Source organism: Nannobrachium achirus (genome assembly GCF_963921795.1).
Source record: "Nannobrachium achirus genome assembly, chromosome: 15".
Lineage (NCBI taxonomy): Eukaryota > Metazoa > Chordata > Actinopteri > Myctophiformes > Myctophidae > Nannobrachium > Nannobrachium achirus.
This window is the reverse complement of record NC_137822.1, coordinates 57896919-57923078: the sequence shown is the minus strand read 5'-3', so window position 1 is coordinate 57923078 and position 26160 is coordinate 57896919. Positions and strand designations below refer to the sequence as shown.

General features: G+C 42.5%; 1 protein-coding gene across 1 annotated transcript in view; it reads left to right on the top strand.

Moving 5' to 3' along the window:
* Positions 1-12278: 12278 nt before the first annotated feature.
* aif1l (allograft inflammatory factor 1-like) overlaps positions 12279-26160 on the top strand; it is a gene marked incomplete at its 3' end in the record, with an annotated part of 45462 nt that continues 31580 nt past the window's right edge. Inside the window, exons 1-2 of the mRNA XM_080742604.1 lie at positions 12279-12397; positions 12651-12712. Coding sequence (XP_080598730.1) covers positions 12373-12397; positions 12651-12712 — 87 coding nt within the window. The 5' untranslated portion in view covers positions 12279-12372. The remainder of the gene's footprint in view (positions 12398-12650; positions 12713-26160) is intronic.

The window sequence follows — 26160 nt, the reverse complement described above, 5'->3', positions numbered from 1 at the left end:
TGCTTTTCCCTTCCCTCAAGGATCCATATTCCAAGAAAGGCTATGTATGTAATCATTATTATTGTTTGCTATCATATCCTTCCATTATGTGTTAAAGCTGTGTGCATTACACTGACAGTTCTTGTGAGCCAATTATGACAACACATTTATTTATTTTCAGGAACAGTTCTATGATGCTCAGAGCAACACAGGATTCATTGCTTGGCGTCTAAAAACTGTCAAAAGGAAGTCCAAACAAAGTCCAGGATCTGCACCGTCACCAAACAGCTCTACTGCTCAATCTCCCGGAGGCCCAACTGCCCAGAGGGTCGTTAATACAGAAGAGCAGCTTGATGGGGATGCTTGCAAAGAGGCCATGTCTTTGCTCAACCATACCACTGACAACTCCCAGATCTTCCAGAAGATGAGACAGACCTTTCAGCACCGCCAGAAGCTTGTTAATGACCCCAGCAAAGGTGATGTCCTTGCTGCCTTCCCAAGATTCCTGGATACCAAAGGATTGGTAAGTTGCAATGAAATGTTTAGACTAGACCTGGGAGAGTACTTGTTCTTTTTAGTTTTAGTCTTGCACCGACAATGGACACTCTTTTTTTTCTTCTTTTTTTGGCTCTGCACTATTAGGTTGTTGTAATAGCATTATTTGGCATGGCGATGAGTTACTTATAGCACTGACTAGCATTGACTGTTATGGACACTTTCGTTTGGCACTGTATGTGTATAAATAGTTGTGCTTAAGGATTGCTATTTGTTTAGTTGGCCATTTTCAATATGAGCATTGACTGTTTTGTATATATTCTTCGTTCCCTTTTCTTGATGCACCTTGCTCTTTACTGTACTGTTTTTTTTTTATTCTTTTCATACTTCTCTGTAAATATCCTCATCTAGACTTGCTTGAAATTTGAAAGCCTTTCTGTTGTAGTAATGTACAGTAATGTTTTCTTTAAAGGTGGAGCAAGACTTCGTTCTCCTTTTTAACGAAGACATCTCGTCCCAGCTACTGAAGAAGTGGGATTCCATATTTAAGGAAGCCATCATTAAAGAGGCCTCAAAGCTCACTGCAACACCTGAGGTGCGTCGCTTGGTGCAGTCAGCAGAAAGTCCCCCAGGAAGTGATCCTGATGATGCAACAAGTGAGTTATTCATTATAACATTTGCAAAAACGGATGAACAAATAGAACCGAAAGTGTTACCTCTCGTCCCCAACTAAACTACTCCCATGTTCTCTGTTGTTTTGACTCTATCCTTAGTCTATGACCCAGAAATGGCCTCCCTGCTGTTGCTGCTGCATCTCCTTCCACCACCACCTGGGGGTCCGAAGTCTCACAAAGTCAGTGCCTGTGATGCAGTTGAGAGACTTGTCGTCTTTCACAAGGTAATAATTGCGACTGTGAGTTAGTATGAAAAGCTCCACTGGCTGTCTGTCCGTCCGTCCGTCTGTCTGTCATGTCACACCTTTGCCCCTACCCTTATCTCTGGCACCATTGGCCCTATCGATGCCAAACTTGGATGGCAAAGCACAACCTCCAGCCCTGATTTCTCACATGGCCCTCTTCTAGAGCCAACATTACGCTGATTTTTGCAAAACACATTTTTTGACACTACTTCTACAGACTTTGGCCTAAAATCACACAAAGCGGTACACAGTATATCTAAAGTCATGTCATCACCATGGATCTGTCCCATCTCCCATATTCCCTCATGATTGCCTACTATTGCCTTCTAAAGTTTGTGTATGCAACCTGACGGTCTTTTCAATGTTCATGTACAGCTGTAGATCTGACCCCCAGTGTAGCACTCTGTCCAGTCCAGAGCCTGAACTAGCCAGTGAGGCAATGTAAATGGTCAGAGTGATATTATCCATGTGATCTTTGGGATGGGCTCTGTCCATTTGCAGTGTGATGTACTGTACAGTGTCAGCCAACATCTTCATAGCTGCACATTATTCTTGAATAATTTCTGTTTTTCTTTTTCTTTTTTTTCCTTTTTTTTTTATCTCATCACTAGTCATGCTGCAGTTTGGAGGAACAACTGAGGAACCAAAAGAATGCACAGCCGTACCTCCTTGCTGTTGGTCGTCAAAAGAGCAAGATTGACAGCTTCTACATCGTCCTGGATCACCATCTGATACCATGCCAGGCAAACGGGTCGCTCGGAGCATTTGATGAGCTCTTCAAAGCTCATTTTGTGTTTAATGTTTCCTATGATGCTGCACTTGTTAGCTTTTACACATTCCTGCAAACGACTGTGTACAACATTGATGTGGGGAAAATGAAGGAAACACCCAGAGTAAGGGAACTGAGAGCCAGGCTTCTGAACCAGTTCGTAATAGCTATATGTGAGTAAGTGGCTTAAGTGATGCTGACCTGTTTTATGTGTCAGAAAGGCTATCCCAGTTGTCAAGAATTAGTATCACATATAAGAACTGTACATAGTTTCTATCCTGGTGGTAAATTCAAATTGCTTTGTTCTCAGCCAGGCTGTAGGCGTCAGTTCTTAACATTTTACGGTTTTTGGAAGCACCTTAACAGTGTTCATCATGCTGAGCAAATCTCTCAAACTTCAAATGTTAATGTTGAGAGTTCCAGTGAGCCAGTTGCAAGTTCCAGTGAGCCAGTTGCATCTTCATCTCAAGCCTTGGCTTTGGGGGATGAGTTGAATACCCACATCAATGTTGCTCTTCCAGTGTTGTTTCTTTTGAGAACAATGATTCAGGACTTCCTATGGATACAACCAAAGACATGTGTACATCTATTGTGGCTAAATTACAGGGGAGTGGTATTTCCAACAGCTTGGTAACCTCAATTATAGGGGATCTGGAGGAACTTACAAGCGAGCTTCGCTCACAAGCAAAACAGACTATCATCTCTGCTTTACCTAACCCTGACATATCTGTGATAAATGAATCTATGAACCGTTTAGAAAACCCTTTCACAAACCTGAATACAACCACTTGGGTTAAAGTTAATGGTGTTGAATTTAAAGCTGGACTTGTTATGTGTAGGGCATTAGAGGAAGATATGCCAGTCTTCTGTCAAATAAGTGATGTACTTTTAGTTGAGGAACACATTTTCTTTTTGTCAAGCAGGCTGTTTACAGAGCAATTTGATGAGCATCATCATGCATTCAGAGTGTCAAGAAGTGATGAAAGACTTGTAATTAAACTGGCTGACCTGAAGTTTTGTACACCATTTGACATGCAGACTGCCTACAGTATTTCAAATGAATCTTTATATGTGATCACTCCATTCATTCTGTTGGAATGAAATACTTGACTGTTTTATGGACTGGGATTTTTATGGCCGAAATAAATGTTTTTAACTGTTTTGAAGTATTTTTTGTCTGATTACTTGTCTGATTGCTTTAACTCTGGTAAAGAGTAACATTAACTCACAGTAGTGTTATTTAAAAAAATGTATTTAACTCTGGTAAAGAGTGAAAAAATGTATTTAACTCTGGTAAAGAGTAAAATATTAACTCACAGTAGTGTTATTTAAAAAAATGTATTTAACTCTGGTAAAGAGTGAAAAAAGTATTTAACTCTGGTAAAGAGTAAACATTAACTCTGAGGTGTGTTAATTATCTAACTCTGGTAAAGAGTAAACAGTCAACTCAGAGCACAGTGTTATTTGAAACTCTGGGTAAAGAGTTAAAGAAGGAACTCCTGGCTAGTGTTAAATAAAGAACTATTTCCAAAGTGTTAATTTGACTCTAGAAAGTGTGGACACATATAAACTCACAGAAAGAGTTGAAATTGACTCTGTGGGAATCAATTTAACACCAGACTTTTTGCTGTTCAGTTGATTCCAGCTTACATTTTTAAATATGGAGGTTTGCCCCCGACAGTCCCCGACAGCAACACTGGAAATCTTGTTGTCTTTTTACAATGATCATGAAACTTGTAGGAACCAATCATTAATATAATTAACTCATTAATTAACAATGAATAGCTCCCATGTTGTTTATCAAATTCCAATTCAATGAAATCCAAGTTGTATAAATGCCTTTACAGAATACACATATTAAAGGGATATTCCACTTTCAAAAATTATGTTTGGCCATTGTATCGTCTAATCAGGCTTTTGGGAACACCCTCAACAGTTTTTAAATTTCTTCCTTAAGTATTTAGATTTTTGATGTAAATGTTACCAGGCCCTTTCCTAATTTTACGCAAACTTTAGAAGGCAGTCGTAGCCAATCAGGAGGGAATATGGGAAATGGGATAGATCCATGTTGATGACATGACTTTAGAGATACTGTGTACTGCTTTGTGTGATTTTAGGCCAAAATCTGTAGGAGCAGCGTCCAAAAATGTGTTTGAAAAAATCGGCCTGATGGTGCAGCTAAATGGGACAGATCCATGTTGATGACATTACTAGACATACAGTACTGTGTACCGCTTTGCGTGACACATACATATACAGTACATACGGTCAAGCTGTGACGCTTCTCATAGTAAACTTGCTCCCTACGGTCGCAATCAAAAAACTAACACGCTTCCATCGTTTTTTCTCAGCTGAGGATCTTCGTGAACCAGCTGTACGACTACCAGGGAGAGTTACCATACAGAGCGGACTTTCTGGCCATCCAAATGGTGTTGGTGAACCCCATCCTGAACCCCTGGATCTACATCCTGCTCCGCAAGACGGTGGTGCTCAAGGTAAGGATAGGGATGGGACGATAAGCAATATTATCGTTTATCGTGATTAAAAACACTCGCGATAATCGCATCATGGAGAGTTAATGTATCTGCCTCATGGTGGCGCTAAAAGAGGGGAATGTGAGAAGTGAGAAATGGGGTGGAGGTTGTGGTTTGGCAGCCAAGGAGTGCGTGTTCATTTAGTATCAAAACCTCCACCGGCCGTCGGTCGGTCGGTCGGTCGGTCGGTCGGTCGGTCGGTCACACGTCACACGTCACACCTTTGCCTTGCTCATATCTCCGCATCAGTATGACATCACACCACATGTGTACACAAACCTTTGTGTACGTTGCTGTGGGTATACAAATACCAGGTTTCTTCAACAAGTCTGTTGTCTTTTCTGACACAATGTAACAGTAGATCAGCGTGCATCTGAAGAGCCTCCAGTGTCCACTTCCACTTCAGCTTCCACAAGCAGAGCAGATGAAGGTGAGCCGACACTACAAATAGGTGTCTACGGTAAACTATATATATATATATATATATATATATATATATATATATATATATATATACAGTATATATATGTGTGTGTGTGTGTGGACAGGGAATTACTACTTTGTGGGGACCTCATGTCCCCACAAAGATAGTACAATCGGAGAAAAAAAACTTGTGGGGACATATTTTAGTGTCCCACAAGGAAAAGGTTAGGTTTAGGGGTTAGGTTAAGGGTTAGGGTTAGGGTTAGGGTTAGGGGTTAGGTTTAGGGATAGAGGTTAGGGTAAGGCCACAGGACTTGCATAAAAATGAATGGAATGTCCCCACAAAGATAGTAGACTATGTGAAATGTCCCCACAAAGTAGCAAATGCATACATGTGTGTGTGTGTGTGTGTGTGTGTGTGTGTGTGTGTGTGTGTGTGTGTGTGTGTGTGTGTGTGTGTGTGTGTGTGTGTGTGTGTGTGTGTGTGTGTGTGTGTGTGTTATTATGTGATGATGGACCTTCACTCAAACTGAAACATAGTAATGTTTGTGCTGTTATCATTTGACTTGATATGATAATATATTTCAGTTGATTCCAGCTTACATTTTTAAATATGGAGGTTTGCCCCCGACAGTCCCCGACAGCAACACTGGAAATCTTGTTGTCTTTTTACAATGATCATGAAACTTGTAGGAACCAATCATTAATATAATTAAATCATTAATTAACAATGAATAGCTCCCATGTTGTTTATCAAATTCCAATTAAATTAAATCCATGTTGTATAAATGCCTTTACAGAATACACATATTAAAGGGATATTCCACTTTCAAAAATTATGTTTGGCCATTGTATCGTCTAATCAGGCTTTTGGGAACACCCTCAACAGTTTTTAATTTTCTTCCTTAACTCATTAACACCTTCTAAGCCTGGCCGTACTCCCTCGGACTTCCTACTTGGTCCAATCAGCCACACGTCTATTCCCGGACTTTTGATATAAATGATAATAATCCAAAAAAAAACATCGGCCATTCTTCTCTGTGTCCTTTTGGAGCCATCTGAAACGGTTAATATCCTCTCACAATCATTATCTGGGACTGGGTGTGATGCTCGTAGTATCCAGCAGGCCGCGCCGTTGACTCACATTCTGGATGGATGGGTGGCTAGGAGTGGCCTCCTACTCTCCACGTTGTTGAAACTCGACAAGAAGGACACACAACATGGCTGCTCTTTGTCTCTGTTCGTGGATCGCGGTCTCAATCATGTTCGGGCGCCGCTTCTCTATCGCTCCTTTCCCTGCTTCGCCGCACGTAAACGAATGGAATTGATCTCCCCTCCGCCTCGCCAAAGTAAGATCGCCGACCTCTGCAGGATGAATATACACGCTGTATCGAGCACTCCATTACGTGTTGTTATCATGTGGGCTTTGTTTTTTTAAAACATGTTTGTAAATAAATGGCTTATTTCTTCGGCGCTACCTCTGTTCAGAGGGTTCTGCCGCGGCTTGCAAGTTGTTAAGAGCCCCTGAAATTAAGGGATTATAAAGTCCACGACGCCACCTTCAGGCTGGCATCACCGCCGTTATCTTATTTTGAAGGCCAGAAGTCCACTGCGCAATCACTTCCGGTCTGACGTCATCGGATCGTGCGCCGGAACCGATCCGTGTCCACGTGGAGTTGTGTAATGGCCGACCGGGAGCTTTTATAACTGTGTAACATAAGCGAGCATCTGCCTCCATCCTAGCTTCTAAAGTGTAGTTTTGAGATAATGGACATTAAAGATGAGATCCCCCGTCCACCTCAATGTTATGGATGGGACTATTTTGTGCTCGTGGAGCCGTGATGATGCGAAATCAGCGACGGATTTCGTCTCCGGACCGACGGCCATTCTTCTCGGTAATGTACTCGCCGTTACAGTAATATATTACTTTTCCCGAGATATCCCGTGAATGGCACTACACATACTCGAGTACTTTTCGCGAGACATCTCGGGAATGGCACTAGATGAGTTAAGTATTTAGATTTTTGATGTAAATGTTACCAGGCCCTTTCCTAATTTTAACCATGTTAGATTCTTTAAAAACACAGGTTATTTTTATGGTGACTCATGATACCATATACGTGAGCAGGCTGTGCTTTTTCAATAAATGTTTTTTTGGGGGAAAAATGAAAAAAAAAAAAAAATCTAATACAATAAAAAAATATTAAAGATAATTGAAAAAGGTTATTGAAAAAACACTGCCTGCTCACGTGTTAGGAGGGCATTATGAGTCACTAGAAATATAATGGGTGTTTTGAATGAATCTATCATGGTTAAAATGGAGTTTGAAGTTACAATGGGTGTGTATGGGGAAAGGTCCTAGAGGACGAGGGTCTGGTAACATCAAATATCTAAATCCTGAATGAAGCAAATTAACATCTGTTCATGGTGCTCATAAAAGCCTGATTAGACGATAAAATGACCAAACGTTTTTTTTTTTTTTTTTTCTCGTTTTTTTTTGTGTAGTGGAATATCCCTTTAACACTAATATTTCAGTAACTGTGAATGTTTAATGTTTCACCAACAACTCAATGTTCATTCCTTTTAGCTTCAGAGAAACACTTTGTCGACAAAAAACGGCGTTTCCTGATTAAGAATGTGACCGCGGTGGATCCCATCTTGGATCTACTCCTTGAGGAGGACATCATCACCCTAGAGAGATACCATAAAGTGAGGTCTAGGTCCACCCGTCAGGATATGGTAAGGGAAGTCTATGATCTCCTGACCTCCACCAGAGCCAAAGACACTTTCTACAAAGGTCTCGAGGAAGAGGAAAAGTTACTTCTCGATGAGCTGTAAGTCATTTTCATTTCATTCATATTTATATTTAGTCATTTAACTACAGCAGGTGATTCATGTAGAATATGCGGTTCCATCTCCTTGTATGGTTACTGTGGCAGCCTGGCCGCCCCAGAAAACAAACCTCTGATGAGTCAAATGTTTCTGAAGCCATTTAATATCAATATTGAAGTCCTACGCAGTTTAAGAATATATTCTAACTGATTCCCACCCTTGTGGTAAAAGCACCTCAGTTCATTTTCCAAACATTCAGTGACTTCCTCCTTGTTGTTCAGAAGCATACAGCATACACATGTAGTTAAACTACACTATGTCCAGTTAAACTACCCTATGTCCAACTAAAATACACTATGTCCAGTTAAACTTGACTATGTCCAGGGTGAAGCAGCTGGTTTTTAGTGAGTCCCTGATTTCCATAGTGTGTAATTGAATCCAAATGTAGATCAAATACTAGCCGTTTAGCTCCGCTGATGAACGGGAAGTCAGATGAGCCTTACAAAATGCCTTTATATATCCTCATCATCACCAATATTCTCAATGTCAATAATATTTCTACACAGAATGTGTTCATTAACAGTAGTGTTGTTATTTTTTATCTTAGGAAGGAACATATGCTGTGATGGACCAGGAGTTCTTCTACCAGTGTTATTGTTCCTCAACATTCATGCAGAATGGAGTATCCAAGAGCTCAGAGGTTGATCCTCTACCAATTCACACCACAGCCATCTTGGATCACATGACCACATAGGGTGGCAGTCTGCATTACAAACCATTGTAAAAAATGGAGCGATGGTCCCAAATTATGAGTTCTGTTCAACCAATTTCTTTTACCAAATTAACAACTGGGCAGATGATAACTTCAACATCCCCAAAAGAGTAACTGGATTGATTGTGTGCAAAGACTTGCTATCTGTGCAATGCTTGCTCCGCCATCATATTCATGGACGGATTAACCCCCGCGAGGGCCCCTGGCCGATAATTTTTTAGGGCCCCCAGCCCCCACCATAACCCCCTCCTTTCAATCTTGGATTTTAAGCCATGATGATCATCTGTGGACCAAGAAAGCACCTGTAGACAACAGAGGAGGAGCCCACACATTTTTAATTAGAATATACATTTAATTTGAGTAAATTGTCAATGACCACGCGGCCCAGTTCCCAATAGTTATTAACTATTTGTTGTTAGATTGTTCCTGATAATATGCAAAAATCACGACACAGTAAGTTAATATGATGGCAGAGCAAGCACTAGTCTGCACAGATACTGTAGCAAGTCTTTGTAACATTGTAACCTAACTGCCATGAATATTGTGGATGTACCCTTCTATTTAATCCTTTTTAATTAGGGAATTTTAGCAAGATGTTTGCCATCTGTGAAAAAATCTACTACCGATAGCTTTCTTCACCAATGTGTTCTTATAGGTGTCTAGAATCACCTCTCAATTAATGCAAACCCAATTCCACTGGGAAAATCCTGGAGAGCCAATCAAAGTTAAGGAGCCCATATGACTTGGGTGAAAAATATGAAAAACAATTAAAGTCTAAACTAGGGGTTACCAGGGGTGCTGAAACCACCCCAACCATTATTTTCCAGTAAAAATGCCATATAATGTTGGTATATTGGTTATTGTTAAGCTGTAATGTACAGCAGAGTGTATAATCAACGGTAGGGGATTGGGGTATTGTTGAATTGATTCTATTCTGAAAAATAAAGTGTTTGTTTGTTAGCTCTATTAATGACTTTTCTTTCCCACCCCCTTCTTGGGATTGCGGAGAGGGGCATTCTTGTGTGCTTTTTTTTGTTGGGACTCTCAGCACTGGTCACTTCTTGGCACTGACTTTTTGGACACTTTTTTTTTGGCTCTGCACTTTTTTGGTTTTTAGGCTAAGCATTATTATTATTGTCTTGGTGCAGACACTTATGTATATATGTATATATTTTTTGGCACTGCGTTGATAAGTAGTTCCTTATGTTTGAATGAATGGACCATTGTAAGTTCTTTGAGTTTGCAATATGCTTAGAAAAGTGCTTTAAAATTGCAATCCATTATAGAAACTTTAGGTACTACTATTCTTTTGTTGTGTTGTGTCTTTTCTACTGATCTTGACACTTTATTTGTATATTTTTTTTAACTTATAGTTGCTCTGTATGGTTGATTCTCCTGTATTGTTGATTCTTCTTTCTTGTTTTGTTTTTTTTGTCGCTCGGCTGACAGTACACAACAGTCCTTTTTCTTTTTCTTACTGTCCTGTAACTTGTAACCTTAACTGCTGTGTGACTCTGGGTGACTGAATTTCCCCCGTGGGATAATAAAGGTATCTATCTATATCTAAATTGTGACTGTAATCATTGCTATAGTGTTTGTTCAGTAACAGTGTTAAATAGCTCTATATTATGATATTAATCATTGCTATGGAGTGTTTGTTCAGTAACAGTGATAAATAGCATATTGTGATAGTAATCATTGCTAGAGAGGGTTTGTTCAGTACTATACAGTTTTGTTCAATCTGTTGCTACAGGACAGATTAAAAATATCTTTGCACTTGAACCCCAGCATCCCTATTCTTCTGGGCCGAACATGAGCTTGTAGATCAGTTACTTTCTTTTAGCCAGGACGTTTTGTGTAGCCTACTGTAGCTGGAACAAGAACCCACCAAGTACTATTCAACTCAAACATGATTTATTTAATGTGTTTTGGAGTTGTAAATCACTCAATGTCCTGTTTACACCTGTTTACACATTATTGTGACAGTATAGAGTATAGTGTTTGCTCAGTAACAGTGTTAAATAGCTCTAGACCTATATTGTGATAGTAATCAATCGTTGCGAGATCGTTTTTTCAGTAGGCCTATATTGTTCAATCTGTTGCCACTACAGGACAGATTGAATCTTTGTAGGTATACTACTTGATGTAACCACTTGAGCTTGTAGATCACTTGAGCTTGTAGATCAGCTACTTTTTAGCCAGGATATTTTGTGTACTGTAGCTGGAAAAATAACCCACCAAGTAGCCCACTGTTCAACTCAGGTCTGTTTTATTAAGTCTAAAGGTAGTCAGGGAATTTTAATAAAACCCTAGGAATAAATTCCTTACCAAACAATTTCTTCATCAATGTGTTCGTAAAGGTGTCTAGTAACATATCTAACAAAGATTGAAATTCAACATCCCTAGCAAAATATTTGACAGCTAGGGTAAGTCACTCCAAAAATATGCTTTAAGTAGCAAAAAAAAGATTGTTTAGTGATGAGACACCACTTTTCACAAGGTGTATCGGGTCCATTTTTGGCCCAAGGAATGTTTTTCGTGCAAGACAAATGCTTGCAATGGATTCAAAATAATTAAAAACACCTAGTTAGACCCCTCACATCACTTGAAGCATATTTTTGGGAGTGATTCTTTTTCCCTTACCACACGGATGACTAACCTGTCATTTGGCCGATTTTGAGATTTTAAAGTGCAATAACTCTCCCTGTCAAGGTCTCAGAAATTTCCCCTTCCATGACTTTTCCTAAATACTCAAATATGTTCTCGTTTTTTTTCCCCTTCTGAAACGTTTCCAAAGTATGAAATAATATACGATTATACCACTCTGACTGCATTTATCAGTCAAATTGACAGGTAAATTCTCTCCATTTTTTGCCCAGGAGAGCAAGACCTACTCCCCTGCTGCCAGCAGGGGTTCTATTGTCAATAGAACAACAGACATTTACCTGTCAATTTGACTGATAAATAAAGTCAGAGTCGAAGTGATTTTTTCAGAGTGTTATAGTCTACAGTGTAAGTGAGACCCAGAATTACCCTAGCTGTAAAACATTTTGCTAGGGATGTTGAATTCCAATCTTTGTTAGATATGTTACTAGACACCTTTACGAACACATTGGTGAAGAAATTGTTTGGTGAGGAATTTATTCCCAGATTTGACAGCCGAGGTATTCTGCTAATTTTTCCTGACTAAGGGTCTGACTGAAGTGATGATGATGAAACAAGGATCTGTCTCCCTATAGTTATTATTTACTCATAAGCTGCTATTTTGTATATCAATTATACGAGCCCCGCATTAGCCGCATACGCATGCAGTAAAAATAATGATCGGTTCTATATTTCTTACGCGGGCGGCGGGCGTATGCGTTTTGTACACAGACTCTCTGGTCTCCCGGTCGTTACACCGCACGATGGCAGCAGAGAGCCACGCTAAGCATCCCTCGGTGGCTCCAGCCACACTAGAGCATCATTGGTGCTGTAGCTGTAGAGAGAGAGAGAGAGAGAGCACAGCTCCAGGCAGCCACAGCCACTCAGCCACTCAGCCCAGGAGAAAGAGGTCGGTGCAGCAGCAGCAGCTGAAACACGCACCACAGTCGCATCGGGAGACTTTATTGTTCTCTGGATCGCAGACAGACCAACTACAAACTCCGCGATGCCTTCGAATAACAAAGCTCAAGGTAAAGAATACATCAGGCCTACGGATCCGGAGGGATTGTGGCGTTTTGGCCGTTATTTCTTCAATATAACGGCCCGCATCCCTGCTTATTTGCGTTGTGTATAGGTGTTTTAGTACTAGCTCAGCTAATGCTGCCTTATAATCTTGTTCAATGGGACGTTCATGCAGTAGGCCGGTTAGCTCGTATACAGCTAGCCCCGGTCTGACCCAGTGCAGCGCATATTAGAATAACGAGATTGTCCCCTCTGTTGCAGGAGGGAAAGCCTTTGGACTGCTCAAAGCCCAGCAAAGGGAGAGATGCGAGGAGATAAACAAGGTAACGTCCCAGCGGCCGTTATTTGACGCCTGTGTGCTGCATGTGCGTGCACCAGTGTGTGTGCACAGTGTGCGTGCGTGCGCGCGCGCAAGCACACGTGTAACGTTACATCCATTCAACACCTAGATCAGTGATTCTGACTCAAATCCTTGGTTTGCGTTAACACAAAAATTAACTTGTAAGAAAAATTGGAACCAAATGGACCCCTTGAGTTACTACAGACCCCTCGAGGACATGTGGCAGTAGTGGGGGTCCCCGGACCTCACGTTGAGAACCGTTGAATAGTTCACACATAGCCTTTTGCTTGGCTTAACATTGGTGAATAGGCCTATCTGTTTTTGTTTCCCCTAAACATGTCCACATGACATCAATCCAGGTATTGATTTGTCATGTTGGCCTATTGATTGATCTGACACTTGTTGAATGGCTGCGTGCTGCTGCAGCATTTAGCCTATCTGTGTCTGCTTGGGTATGAGGGACCTTATCTCTGGCCTCCTGCCTTGTCCACCCTTACCTACCTACAGTAGGCCTACCTACCTACCTACCTACCTACCTACCTGCCTATCTTACTACAGGGCTACTATCTATCTATCTATCTATCTATCTATCTATCTATCTGTCTATCTGTGTAGTGTAGATGTTAATGCTGAAATACAACCGTATGGTACAGTGTGTTAATGCAATATAAATAGTGCATATGTATGGTAGTTGCGATCGTAGGTTGCAGCCTACTATCAGAACCGTCACATCTTGACTGTATCTGTCTGTCTGTCTGTCTTTCTGTGTAACGCTTGTCTTTTGTTGATTGACTCTCACACCCTGACATCACGCTCTGACATCACTGTGATGTCGCGGGAACCAAATCCCTTTTATGCCCATATATGGAGATCCCTGTGATGCCAGTGGAACCAAATCCCTTTTATGCCCATATATGGAGATATGGAGATCCCTGTGATGCCAGGGGAACCAATGATAATACACGTCTGCGGTCTCCCCTAGATTTCCATTGAGAAATGTCGATCCTGGTGTCAAGTTGCTGGCCTACGGGTTGAATAATGGCCCTGTCGGAATCCCCTATTAGTGTAATATCTCCGCTTTATAACGCTTGTAGAGAGAAAACGTCTTCAAAATAAAAGTGGTCTACAAGCGTTATAATTTATGGCTGGCTAGGTAAGGACATGATTCAGGTTCAGGTTCAGGTTTATTTAGTCAAATGCTTATCCATACACGTACAGACATACAATGAAATGCTTGTGCCAGGAGCACTCTCAGCCTTATTACACCCAAAAGAAGGGATGAGAAGGATGGATTGCAGTGCTAAACCCGGCGTTCACAGTCTGGAGCAGACGTACGTTCAAAGACAATAGCCAGTCTACAAGCTCACAACGTGTCGCAACACGTTGTCAGCTTTGTAGGCTTTCCGGTCAACTAAATACCTAGTTGACCGACGGAGCCCTGGGGGTCTCCAGTCATCTTAAGAAGTACAGGGCAGAAGACAGTGGTTACATTGAAACTCTGGGTGTTTTACTGCGCATTTATTGCAGCGGTTCCCAAACCTTTTCAGCTCAAGACCCAAAAGAGACATTAGACGTTCGCCCGGGGGCGGCAGTGGCTCAGGAGGTAAAGCGGCCGCTTGGGAAAGGGGATATTTACTGTACTTCCGTGTCGCGACCCACCAAGATTTGGTCCATGGCTCCAACTGGGTATGCTAATGCGACACACTAGTTTGGGAAAACCGTGATTTATTGGAGGCGTTAGCAGTGACCCATTGTGTGTTTGTGTAGGTGCACGGCGGGCACACAGACCACAGAGACCACTGCCACCACGAGTCGCAGCCTCCAGGGGCGTCAAAAGGGGGTGGAAAGTGGGACTGAGATACTATAGGGCCCAAGGTGGAGGGGCCTGGAATTATTTTATACTTTAGATATTGCAAAATAGCAGATATACAAGCTTACAGCACGGCACCGAGTGCCGCACTGCAAGCTTGTAGATCTGCTATTTTTTAAAAGTCATGATGTGACTGCAAATGTGTGCAAATCTTTGAATATATGTATTTTCAAGCGAACGTTTGTAACTCAAATTTTGCTTCTGGGGGGTCCCTGGAAATAAATATTTTGAGATGGGGGTCCGTGCCCAAATACATATCATTTTGGGGGTCCTTCACGTGAAAAAGTTTGAGCACCTTTGACATAGAAACATAGGTTTTTCAACTTACCTTACCTTACAACTATACCCACAATACCTACCTGCTACAACTTCCCTGTACCTGTAAACCTACAAAAAGAAAAGTAAAGAAGAGTAAAAGGAGGAAAACGGTGTAGTCATTGTATGAGTGGAACCCAGCTAAAACCTCCTATGGTCTGTACCAATCCCTTTCAAGCAGGGAAGCTGCAAAAATACTAAATAGCTTGACAAAGACAAAGACTTGCACGTTTTTTTCACGATTTTTCAAAAATAGCAGATCTACAAGCTCGCAGCGCGGCACTCGGCACCGCGCTGTGAGCTTGTAGACCTGCTATTTTTCAATAGTTAAAGCACAAAATAATTGAAGTGAGTCCTTGTACCCAGGGCCCAGAATTTGGTGCGACACCCCTGCAGCCTCTCTGGTTGCTCCAGAGGCCCTCTCTAGAGTCCCTTGTGGTGCGACGGGAAACAGGTGTCTGCTCGGCCCAACTGGCTGAATGAGGGCTTTGTGTCGGGGGCTGGAACAGGCGCCACGTTGGGCTACTGTAGATAGATAGATGCTCCCACAGACAGACAGACAGAAAGACTGTGTGTGTGTGTGTGTGTGTGTGTGTGTGTGTGTGTGTGTGTGTGTGTGTGTGTGTGTGTGTGTGTGTGTGTGCGTGCGCGCGCACGCGCGTGTGTGCAGACCTTGCGTACAGATGCAGATTATCAGATTGGGACGCGTTGTGAGCTTGTAGATCGGCTATTTCCACTATCAATGTTATTTTTTAAGTATAAAATAGCCAATATGTCAGTCATTTCTTTGTATGTTTATGTTATGTGTCATATCTACCATGTGCAACTTCAAAGCCTAAAAGCCAAACAGAAATGTAATTGTCAACGACAAAAACACACAACTATATCGTTAATATTGGAGTGACAATTAATCGTCAGGTAAAATGTCATAATCATGACAGCCTTAGGTCTGTGTGTGTGTGTGTGTGTGTGTGTGTGTGTGTGTGTGTGTGTGTGTGTGTGTGTGTGTGTGTGTGTGTGTGTGTGTGTGTGTGTGTGTGTGTGTGTGTGTGTGTGTGTGTGTGTGTGTGTGTGTGTGTGTGTGTGTGTGTGTGTGTGTGTGTGTGTGTGTGTGTGTGTGTGCACGCGCGTGCTGTCCTCTCTCTGTCCCCGTCCCTCCCAGCCGGGTCCCGTCCCCTGCTGGTGGCCTGTCACCAGAGCACTAATTTGGTTTGTGTCCCATGAAAAAACAAAGCCTTGGAGAATAGAGGGAAATGGGGTCGCAGCAAGAGGGCAGCCCGGAGCACCATGCATGTGGAGAACTTACAGTGCTCAGTCTTGCTTTGATATGAAGAAACAAAAAATCCCCAGTGTTTACAAATGGAGACATTCATAATAACAGTCTTCATTTGTCCCAGAGGGATATTCCATTTCACAAGTCTGTTCAACAAAAACACACAAAATACAACGCGACATGAAGGGACAATTACACGCAGGAGTCTCCAGACTACACAAACAACATATCAGCGAGGCACAGTGGTGCAAAGTACATTTACTCAAGTACTGTACTTAAGTACAATTTGTAGGTACTTATATTTGACTGGAGTATCTCCAAATTACTTTCACTTCTACCACTTTTTCGAGTCACGTGTTCAAATACTGGATTCTGATTGGCTAAATTCCGGAGGTTATGACAGAACAACTGCCGCAAAGTTGTGTGAGGACTTGTCCGAGATCAATGCGCCTCAGTGTACATCCGGGGACTTCAGGAGGTAGTCGGAACACCTTTCCCCCAACCAACAAATGACCGTGGCAACGGTCCTATGTTTACTAACGTGCATGCTATAGTCGCCGATTTATTTGGATCCAATGCAATCCGCCAACTTTAAAGCCCCTTTTCTCTGAACCTATGCCTTTCTGGAAGCGAACAGCCTCTATTTACGGCCGGAACGGTACTTCTAACTGACGTTAGCTTAGCTGTAAGCTAGACGCATGGATTAGTATGGAGTTGGCGCCATCTGTTGGTGAGTAGAAGATGTTGTTGGTGGAACTATCTGCTGTCTCGCGGAAGTTTTATAGGCAATAATGATTGTAACTTAAGATCCTTGCAAGTTACAACTATGTGTTTTCTTTCATGTATAAGGGAAAAAGTGGTAGAAAAGCTATTTACCACTCGGGGTCGGACATTATGCTCTGATAATGTCCTGTGTGAGGGTGTTATCGGACTCGGCTTCGCCTCGTCCGATCACCCCCTCACACAGGACATTATCAGAGCATAATGTCCTCTCACTCGGGGTAAATTGCTTACTTCTACTCCACTATAATATTTTTGAGGCAAATATTATACCTTTACACGACTGCAATTATTTGACAATTTTCGTTACCAGTTACTGCGTAGATTTTGATTATCATTACAAAACATATATTAACCACTTCAGCCCTATATACATTTACGCTATTTGACAATAGCCGACATACAAACTCATTGTGAGCTTGAAGATCTGCCATTTTCAAAACATTTGATAACATGAAATAGGACATTCTGCATCATGAGTACTTTGTACAATTTGATTCCAATTCTTTTGTGCTTTTACTCACTTTTACTAACTAGATATTGAGTACTGGACTTTTACTGTAGTTGTAACAGAGTACTTTTTTCCTACCACTGGCGAGGCAGTTTGTTTAGTGCTGCGATGGACGTGTGGACAAAACCTGCTGCTGAAACAAACCTTTACGCCATCTCCCAGTTCAGTCTCCGTCCAGATGGCATGATTGTGAAGTGACATTTGAGGGGATGATCAGTGTCATTTACTGTTGTTTTTTGAGTGCTAATCGAGTGATGGCTTTATCGTTCATTGCCTCCACCGGCTGTCAGTCAGTCAGTCAGTCTGTCACATGTCACGTCACACTTTTGCCCTACTCATATCTCCGTCCACCGTTGCCCCTATCCATGCCAAACTTTGCACACACACCCCTTGGCTGCCATAATTCCATGTTATGGCATTGAATCATCATCAATGGACTAGCACTATGTAGATAGGAGGGGGAAGAAAAAGAAAGTCAGTGTAGGCTTCTATTCTCGTCTCTGTCGTGTGGAAAACTCATATGTCCAAAACAGGATTCAAAGGAAAGTACCAGGACGACAAAACGTGTCGCTTCGTGCTTCGAGCTTGTTATTATGTTATTTTTTAGCCCACGATTTTGTAACCCATTTTTCACCTGGTGCCAATTGCCTAAACTGTAATCCTGGGCTCTGCTCTCTCTCTGCCACACCTGGGGAGGGCCCCAAATTGAGCTCATGCTTCCTTCAGTGCATGAGGAGTGAGCAGCCTGCTTCTTTTCACCTGACAGGGGGAGCTTCCCCGGTTGGACATAGCGTGTGGAAAGAAACAACCAGTTCCTTTCCCCTCCTTCAGGTGCCCCGACTGGCCAGGGGGAGGCATTTTAGAGACCAGGATTACTACATGTTTTTGTGAGGGTATCTTACCCTAGGAGACACGGGGAGAAACTCCACACAGAAAGGCCCTTTGCCAACCCCACCTAGGGTGTGGGCGCTGATGACGCGGAGGAGAGAGCACGCCCACAGCGTCCCCCGCTGGGAATCAAACCCAGGACCTTCTAGCTGTGAGGCGACAGCATTACCGACTGCACCACCATGCCCCGATCTGCTACTTCCGATGCTTTTGTGTGACGCTGAAGTATGATCAGGTAGTTAACACAAAAAGTTACAATATGGAGATAAGAGGTTTCTGTCCGACAGCAAATATATTTGTTTTACGGGTGAGACAGCACTGGGCGATGTGGTGAATGTGACCATGCTATTAGTTGATGCACTAACTCAGGGGTCTTCAACAGGGGGTCCACGACCCCTAGGAGGGTAGTGGTGTAGTGTATCTTGTACACCAGGCCCATTGTGAGATGGTGTACACTGTCAGTTACCATGAGCCATCCCAGACTTTCAAAATTATAGCCTTCTGCGACATGTTGTGAGCTTCTAGATCGGCTATTTTCACACAATCAAAAGTAAAATCAGGCATTATAATGCCATCAAGGCACCGCCAAAATACATTTACTAAATCAACAGTAGATTGAGTCCACTAAGATCCTAGGATATTTAGTTGACTAAAACTAGACTGGAACTAAAACATTTCAGAATACTAAAATATTAATGAAACTAAATACAATTCGATTAGAAATTAACACTATTTAACACCACCATTTTTCAAATCCTGTCAGAGACAAATAAATGTTATGGATAACAGCTTTTAGGTCATTCTTATGGAGCATGCGCCTATTGTTGCGTTGGAAAATCAGGTTTCCGTGCAAGTCTGTTTGTTATACAGTCTGTGCCATGTTATACATATGGCTTATCATCAAATATGTATGCTGTGCCAGTTATTGAATAAAAGTTGTCGACACAAATTGTGCACATTATACTGTACAGTTATTTAAAAGAAAATGCTCGGATAAAAAGCATTTACATGACATAAAGAAAGATCTACCAGTAAGACTCCCTATTCGGGAGATAAGCGACCGTAGGTCACTTATCTCCACAAATAGGGTAAAAATGTGTTTTGCCAAAATCTTCCTGATCCATGTTGATGACATGAGTGTAGACATACTGTGTAGTGATTTTCGTGATTTTAGGGCAAAATCTGTAGGAGCAGTGTCCAAAAATGTGTTTTTAAAAATCGGCCTGGAGGTGGCGCTATATGGGAGAGATTCATGTTGATGGGATGAGTGTAGACATACTGTGTACCGATTTGCGTGATTTTAGGGCAAAAATTGTAGGAGCAGTGTCCAAAAATGTGTTTTGCAAGAATCGGCTTCATGGTGGTGCTAGAAGAGGGCCATGTGAGAAATGAGGGGTGGGGTCTCCGCGCCGGCATGGCGGACGAATAGGTACCGGCCCCGGCTGTCCCGGTCGCTCCTAGCCGGAGTTATGGCATTTTATGTGAGCTGCAGTGTAGGGGGTCCTCCACTGGGGGCGCCACCACTTTTGCATCCGTTCTGGAGCACCAGGAGTCGGTGGTCCCCGGGAATTCCCCGTGAGCAGCCCCGTTGGGGTGCTCATTTGGTCAGTTTAGCACATTTGGTCATTTTTTACATCTGGGGGTCCCCCAGGGACCTGGGGGTCCCTGGAGCTCCGGGGGTCCTTGGAGGTTGTAGTTTGGCAGGTAAGGAGTGTGTGTGCAAAATTTGGCATGGATCGGGGCAACGGTTGCGGAGATATGAGCAGGGCAAGAGTGTGACGTGTGAGGTGTGACAGACAGACTGACTGACTGACTGACTGACGGACTTACACTTTGTGCAGGGTTTGATAGTAAATGCGACCTACGGTCGCAATTATGCAAGGCAGATTCATACTAGGACATGGCGTTTTGTAGGCGGAAGCATTCCGACGAGGAAACACAAGACTGAGAAGTTTGAGTAAACATTAATTTATTGGAAACATATGGACTAACACATGGCGAGGAGTTGACTTTTCGGTAGAAAACAGTTTTGACAATGCGGTGAGCACCTTATGTATTGCATTTGTACATGTTTGGAGCAGAAAATGGACGGAAGGACTTACCCAGCAAGAGTGTCCCCACTCCCCTTTTAACTCTTGTAGAGGGTTCGTCTTCAAAATAAAGGCACTCTACAAGAGTTATGATTTATGGCTAGTGTTATAGTTTAATTTAGCCAACTCAGAGAGTGTTTACCAGTAAGGCTCCCTAATCGGGAGATAAGCGACCATAGGTCACTTATCTCCACAAATAGGGCAAAAATGTGTTTTGCCAAAATCTTCCTGATCCATGTTGATGACATGAGTGTAGACATACTGTGTAGTGATTTTCGTGATTTTAGGGCAAAATCTGTAGGAGCAGTGTCCAAAGATGTGTTTTTAAAAATCGGCCTGGAGGTGGCGCTATATGGGAGAGATTCATGTTGATGGGATGAGTGTAGACATACTGTGTACCGATTTGCGTGATTTTAGGGCAAAAATTGTAGGAGCAGTGTCCAAAAATGTGTTTTGCAAGAATCGGCCTCATGGTGGCGCTAGAAGAGGGCCATGTGAGAAATGAGGGGTGGGGTCTCCGCGCCGTCAAGGCGGACGAATAGGTACCGGCCCCGGCTGTCCCGGTCGCTCCTAGCCGGAGTTACGGCATTTTATGTGAGCTGCAGTGTAGGGGGTCCTCCACTGGGGGCGCCACCACTTTTGCATCCGTTCTGGAGCACCAGGAGTCGGTGGTCCCCGGGAATTCCCCGTGAGCAGCCCCGTTGGGGTGGTCATTTGGTCAGTTTAGCACATTTGGTCATTTTTTACATCTGGGGGTCCCCCAGGGACCTGGGGTCCCTGGAGCTCCGGGGAGGTCCTTGGAGGTTGTAGTTTGGCAGGTAAGGAGTGTGTGTGCAAAATTTGGCATGGATCGGGGCAACGGTTGCGGAGATATGAGCAGGGCAAGAGTGTGACGTGTGAGGTGTGACAGACAGACTGACTGATGGACTGACTGACGGACTTACACTTTGTGCAGGGTTTGATAGTAAATGCGACCTACGGTCGCAACAAATGGAACCAAATAGGTCCATTAAGGTTCCATTCGTACACATATAACGGTCCATTTGGTTCCTATTACTAATGTAACTATCCATCATTGAGCTGGAGATGAGGCCCTAGGACCCCCGGGGGGTCCCAGAACCCCACGTTGAAGCCTGCTGCCCTAGAGTGTTTGCGTGTGTGTGTGTGTGTGTGTGTGTGTGTGTGTGTGTGTGCGTGTGTGCGTGCCTATCACTCCCACATGGTAGATCAACTCAATTATAATTTAATTAGAGTCTCTCCCTGCAGCCATTTGTCAATGTGCTCCTGTAACATGACAGATCGTTCCTCTATGAAACGAGTAGGGCTGTCACAATTATTACATAATCGCCTAATCGCAATTATTTGATATAACCACGATTATTTTACATAATCGTCATGATCGTTTCCATATTGAACAATGTTCATATATTTTTTTTAAAAGTCAAAAATAGTGGAAATAACAGATCTACAAGCTCACAACGAGTTGCATCTCGACGTGTTGTGAGCTTGTAGATCGGCTATTTCCACTATCAATGCTCTTTTTTAAATATAAAGTTGTCAAATATGTCAGTAATTTCTTTGTATATTTAGATTATGTGCCATATCTGCGATGTGCAACTTCAAAGCCTAAAAGCCAAACAGAAATGTAATTGCCAATGACAAAAACACAATTAAATCTTTAATCGCAATTATTTGAGTAACAATTATTCGTCAAGTAAAATGGCTTGAGCCCATTAAATGGCTTGAGCCCAGTCTGTAAATACTGCCTTTTCCAGACCATGGATGCAGTTTTTACTATGGTGAAAGAAATGCAAATGCCCCTCTTTCCATGCCATACCTGAAGGCAGCATTCAAGAGAATTGCCTTGTCCAAACTCTCCTGAACTCTCCTGAATGCAGCATCTTATGTTGAAAAAATTGCCCTCTCTGTGTAGAAATCCATGCCGTTACGCCACATCTCCAGTATTCACTTGGTTATGCTTAGTTCAGTGTGGTTTCACACACCAAAAATAGCCGACCTCCAAGCTCACAACGCATCGCAGCGCGACGCGTTGTGAGCTTGGAGGTCTGCTATTTTCGGTGCTTCCACCAAAAGGCCCTTTTGGAAATTAACATTCTCTGCACGTCCCTGCTTTTGTTAATACTTTTCATTGGTTCGATATTTGTAAAGTACAGACGCGCTCAACCACTTTCACTTTCAAGATGTTTCTAAAATAGCAAATATAGCCGTTATTGCTACTTTCGCTACTACTAAGAATGTCGTGAATTTACCAGAAATGGAGATAAGACGCAGGGTATTCTTTTCCATACTATATTATTGACTACCCTAACCCTAACCCTAACCCTTGGTAAATGGTGCATTTATATAGCGCTTTTATCCAAGGCGCTTTACATAGATTGTGCATTACATTCACCCATTCACGCACACATTCATACACCGGTGGCGGAGGAAACCATGCAAGGCACCAACCTGCTCACCGGGAGCAATTAGGGGTTCAGAGTTTTGCTCAAGGACCCTTCGACATTAACTCAGTGGGAGCCCGGATTCGAACTGGGAACCCTTCGGGAACCCTTTGTGCTCTAATAACGGTTTCTCTACCCCTAAGCTATGCCGCCCCTAGAACAGTGGGATTTGGGTTGAGAATCAGTGGTCTCCCTTTAATGCTGAGGAAGTATTTTGTTTTAAATGTACTTATGTTATTTGCCTGTGTAGAAGAAGTAGCAATTACCCCACTGCCTTAGACTGAAGTATTAGGTGTAGTCATGACAGGGTAACAATATTGTGGGTGTTCTGAGCATACAGCAATGGCCAAGATAATCCATGAAAAGATATTGCACAAGTAATATTGAAAAGCTGCCTGTTTGCACTGCTGTTACTGTATACTGTAGGCAGAAATCAGGCTCTAGTCAAGCATGGTCAACTTTCTGTGGTTTTCAGCTTTGTTTAACCCAGGGGTCTTCAACGTTTTCAGGCTAAGGACCCCTTAGCTGAGAGAGAGAGATAGATTCCACGTAGTTTCATCGTTTGACAACACAAATCAGTGTATTTTGGATTCATGTCAATTTGTGTTTTAATCAAGTGAACCGCCAATACTTAACAAACTTAACCTTTCACTCTGTACTAGTCTGCTCTTTTCCCCTCTACACCAAAGCTCTTTGCCGAAATTATCCGATCTACAAGCTTGCAACACCTTGTGAGCTTGTAGATCGGCTATTTTCAGCTAACGTTACCTGAATATGGAATAATTAAATAATTCAAGTGATTAATATAAAAAAGGAGAAAAAAAGCTTTTATCACACAAAGATTTGGAGGACCCCCAGGCCCTGTAGTAACTCTGAGGACCCCTGGTTTAACACATTAATACCTCAGGTTGATTCCACAAAGGTTTTCTGAAAAACGCATTTTTCTATATGAGTGGTGCTCAAACCTTTTCATGTCAAGGACCCCCCAAATTATATTCATGTATTTGGCCACGGCCCCCTCTCGAAATATTTTGTTCCAACTTCCAGAGACCCCCAGTAGCAAATATTTGAGTCAAAAATGTTTGCTTAAAAAAATAGACATACCGGTATTAAACCATTTGCACACATTTTCAAAAAAAAGATCTATGCAGATCTAAAAGTTCATAGCGTGGCACGAAGTGACGCGCTATGAGCTTGTATATCTGCTATTTCCAAAGTAATAATGGTTAAAGTGGTTACACAGATGCTTTCCCAGTTTGAACGGGTTCGGGGCCATCCACACCAAGAACAATAACTATACCCATAACTATAAATATGTCTTTTTAACGATCATCCTAACTGGAAGTCCACACCACAGCTATGGCCACAGTGGTGAGCGATACCGTTGGGAGCGCTTTCAGAGAGGATTTGATGAATGATATGGAAACTCTCGCAGCACCAGGCAACAACATCCGACCGAATTTTGCAGGGCTTCAGGTTCCAACACATCGCTCCAGTTCAACATGAGCACAGAGCTCTATTGTTCATCAGTACAGCTCAGTGGCCTTGTGGTGGTTACACTGTCCACCCTGAGATTGGGGCGTTGCAAAGACTGTAAAAAATGGTACCCAATGCCTCCCTGCTTGACAGGGACGTGCAGAGAATATTAGAGAGGCAGGGGCTGAAATTTCTAAAAGGGCCTTTTGGTGAAAATAGCAGACCTCCAAGCTCACAAGGTCAGCTATTTCTGATGCTTGAGATACCACACTGAACTAAGCATAATCAAGTCAATACTGGAGATGTGGTGTACAACATGGATTTCTGCATACAGTACATTAAGGGCAATTCTTTCAACATAAGATGCTGCTTTCAAGTTCAGGAGAGTTTGGACGAGGCAATTCTCTTGAATGCTGCCTTTGGCTATAGCATGGAAAGAGGGCATTTTGCATTTCTTTCACCATAGTAAAAACTGCATTCATGGTCTGGAGATGGCACTTTTTACAGACAGATAAAAGGGCAGGGGCTCAAGCCCCCTTTGATGTCTATGTGTGCCTTCTGCTTGACACTCAGCATCAAGGGTTGGATTGAGGGTAAAGTCCCAGGGACAAACTAGCATCATGTCCAGGGGATGTCCAGGAGGGGGGCGTCATCCCAAAACCTAAACCGTATTCGGAAGGACACTTGTGGGATGCGCTGTGATTAGTGGCCAGTAGACACTTTAAATGGCAGTTGGGGCAAACTCTCTCACCAAATCATGATTTATGATTCAATTTCTTAGCTTATAGATCTGCAATTTTTTGCTATTTTTGAATCGGAATCCTGAGGGTGCGTTCACATAGTTAAGGGATATACCTTATCAGAACCTTACCATATCAGAACCTTATCAAAACCTTATCCAAATAAGAATCAATTTCCTACAATGCTTTGCGTGAAGTGGGCAGTTCCGCGAGAGGCTGAAGGGGACGCCCTATATCTCTTATCACCTGGCCGCATGTAAAAATGAATGGACAGACAGTGTCACGCCCATGGACTCTACAGACTGTAAATGAAGCCTATTTTTGAGCAATTTCAAATCCACCATATTTCTACATCCTGTCCTGAAATGCGGCACGGAAATAGATTAGGTTGGGACAGAGCGGGGGGTGGGTCAATAAATGGTATTGGTTGGGAGCTTGTCAATCAAGCTAGCCACACCCCTCCTACAGCATACGCAACTTTATAATTCATTTTATATAAATGGGACCATAATTGAACAAAACTCATATCACAGTGATTGAAAGAAGAGCATAAAGCATTTGTGACAATGTTTATTAATCCATTTAGGCCTAGAATTATTAAATGCTTTAACTATTGAAAAATGGCAGATATACACGCTCACAGCGTAGCACCGAGTGCCTCGCTGCAAGCTTGTAGATCTGCTATTTTTGAAAAATCGTGAAAATGTGTCCAAATCTTTGAATATATCTATTTATTTTAAGCGAACATTTGTAACTAAAATTTTGCACGGCACTCGGTGCCGCGCTGTGAGCTTGTATAAAGCAAAACATTATGCGCAACCCTAATGGTAATACAGTTAAGTAAAGTTCTGCAAAAAAATAAATAAAAAAACACATAAAAAAAAAAGAACATCCACATCCAATGGGGAAACTAGTGAAAACTAGCGGCCATTCCTGTGAGCTATCACAGTATATGGCCTCAACTTCTAATGTGAGCCCCTTTAGTGTGGACAAGTCTTTTAACTCTGTCCCCTTTCCACCTGCTCC